Below are 2,036 nucleotides of genomic sequence, written 5' to 3' on the forward strand. Positions count from 1 at the left end.
TTCCAGTGGCTCCAGGCACACTTTCATGCCTGATCCTGCTTGCCACTCCAAGGGATAGAAACAGAGTCCCAGCATCCCTCTTACCATCATGTGCTAAGCAAGGACAACAGTCTAGAGCTTATTTCTTGTTTGCTTCTGTTCTCACTGTTGTTATTTGTCCTCCTTTCTTACCCATCCTTCCCTGCTAACCCACTCTAGAGTCTCTTACCAGAGTATGAAGTAGATGGGAAGCATGCTGTGGTGGGAAGATGCTATTCTCATTTTCATGTTATTTTCTCATAAGGAAAGTGGATTTTTTTTCTTTTGATGATTCAGCAAATGTATCCATATGTAAAACTTCAAAACCCACAAAAGTATACGAAGAAAGACAAAAGTCGCTCGTAAGCTATGGACATTGTCATAATTTTGAATTCAACACTTGTAGACATTTTTTAAGATAAACTTTCCTTGCTTTACCTGCGAGAGACATGGCTTGGTGGGTCATTCCTGGTGCTCTCTTTACTTGACACAAGTATTATCTTCACTTCATTCTGTTTCCTGGGTGTGTTTCTTGTCTATACACTCATTAAGAAGTGAACACATTGCATTTAAATACATTGGGAACAGTCTCATCTCAAACAATGAAATAGAGCAGAGAACAAGTTAGTGTCTCTGATCCCATAGAATCCGAACCATGGGGCTGGAGAGATAGCTCAGTGGAATAAGCACTTGCCTGGCAAGCACAGGGTCCTGAGTCCAATCCCCAATACAGAAAGAAAGAAAGAAAGAAAGAAAGAAAGAAAGAAAGAAAGAAAGAAAGAATCTGCATCGTGGTGACAAAGGCAAGTAATAAATAGATATGTTTATCAAGAGATAACCAGGCATTTCGTTGTCAGAGCTGAGCTGAGGCGCGGTTCCTAATAAAGAGGAATCTGCTAGACTTCAAGATTTAAGAAGAGGTGAGAATATATTGCAGCTATAGAAATTGACCTGTTGAGAAACGTGATACAAATACTGGGAAAAACCTGCTCTTCTGTACTAAGGGTAGGACAATGTCACACATTAAAAACTCTTACTCCTTTGATGCACCCTCGGACTTCATTAATTTTACATCCTTGGATTATGAAGAAGATATAGAAAACATAGATTCATGGTTTGAAGAGAAGGCCAATTTGAAGAATAAGTTTCCGGGGAAAAATGGGACAGGAGAGCTTTTTCAGAGCAAAACTTCCCTGAGAAAAGCAAATCTTCAGCAAGCTAGTCTCACACCTTTGCAACCAGTTGAGAACACTTACTACAAAGAGGCAGAAAACACAAATCTTACAGAACATTCGAATTTGTTGAATGCTGGTTGCACCCTGGAAGTTGAGGGCACCAAATCAAGAAACACTCCAGCCCAGCCTCAGAGGCGATCTCTTAGACTTTCTGCTCAGAAAGATTTGAAGAAAGAAAAACATGTTCCCATGAAAGCAAAGAGATGTACCACTTCTGTAATCAGTGAAACTCCACCATCCAAAAAAATGAAAATTTCTCAAAACAGCAAGAAACCAGGGGAAGAAGAGGGCACTACTCAAGGTACTTTGAAAAAGAGTACGTGTTCTCCAGAGAAAGCCAAGGGCAGACGTACTGTGCTTCATGTACCAACTATAAAGCAAAAGATTCTTAAAAGTACTGAGGAGCAGGAGTTGGAGAAGAGCCTGAAAATGCAGCAAGAAATGATAGAAATGAGGAAAAAGAATGAAGAGTTCAAGAAACTTGCTCTTGCAGGAGCAGGGCAACCAGTGAAGAAATCAGTGAGCCAGGTAACCAAAGCAATTGACTTTCACTTCTGCACAGATGAGCGAATCAAACAACATCCTAAGAACCAGGAGGAGTATAAGGAAGTGAACTTTACAGCTAAACTGCGAAAGCATCCTCCATCTCCCGCTCAAGTTAAGGGCTGTACTGTTATTAAGCCTTTCAACTTGTCCCAAGGAAGGAAGAGAACTTTTTTTTTCAAAGTTTTATTGATAAACAGATAGCAATGAGACAGTTTCAAATCCAATCGGAAGTACAGT

General features: G+C 40.2%; 1 protein-coding gene across 1 annotated transcript in view; it reads left to right on the forward strand.

The window, feature by feature from the left end:
* The first annotated feature begins 858 nt into the window (after positions 1 to 858).
* LOC101583692 (targeting protein for Xklp2-like) overlaps positions 859 to 2,036 on the forward strand; it is a 20,668-nt gene continuing 19,490 nt past the window's right edge. Inside the window, exons 1-2 of the mRNA XM_023699098.1 lie at positions 859 to 892; positions 962 to 1,910. Of these exons, the coding sequence (XP_023554866.1) occupies positions 1,032 to 1,910 (879 nt within the window). The 5' untranslated portion in view covers positions 859 to 892; positions 962 to 1,031. The remainder of the gene's footprint in view (positions 893 to 961; positions 1,911 to 2,036) is intronic.

The sequence above is a fragment of the Octodon degus genome, unplaced genomic scaffold (assembly GCF_000260255.1).
Source record: "Octodon degus isolate 3935 unplaced genomic scaffold, OctDeg1.0 scaffold00110, whole genome shotgun sequence".
Taxonomy (NCBI): Eukaryota; Metazoa; Chordata; class Mammalia; order Rodentia; family Octodontidae; genus Octodon; species Octodon degus.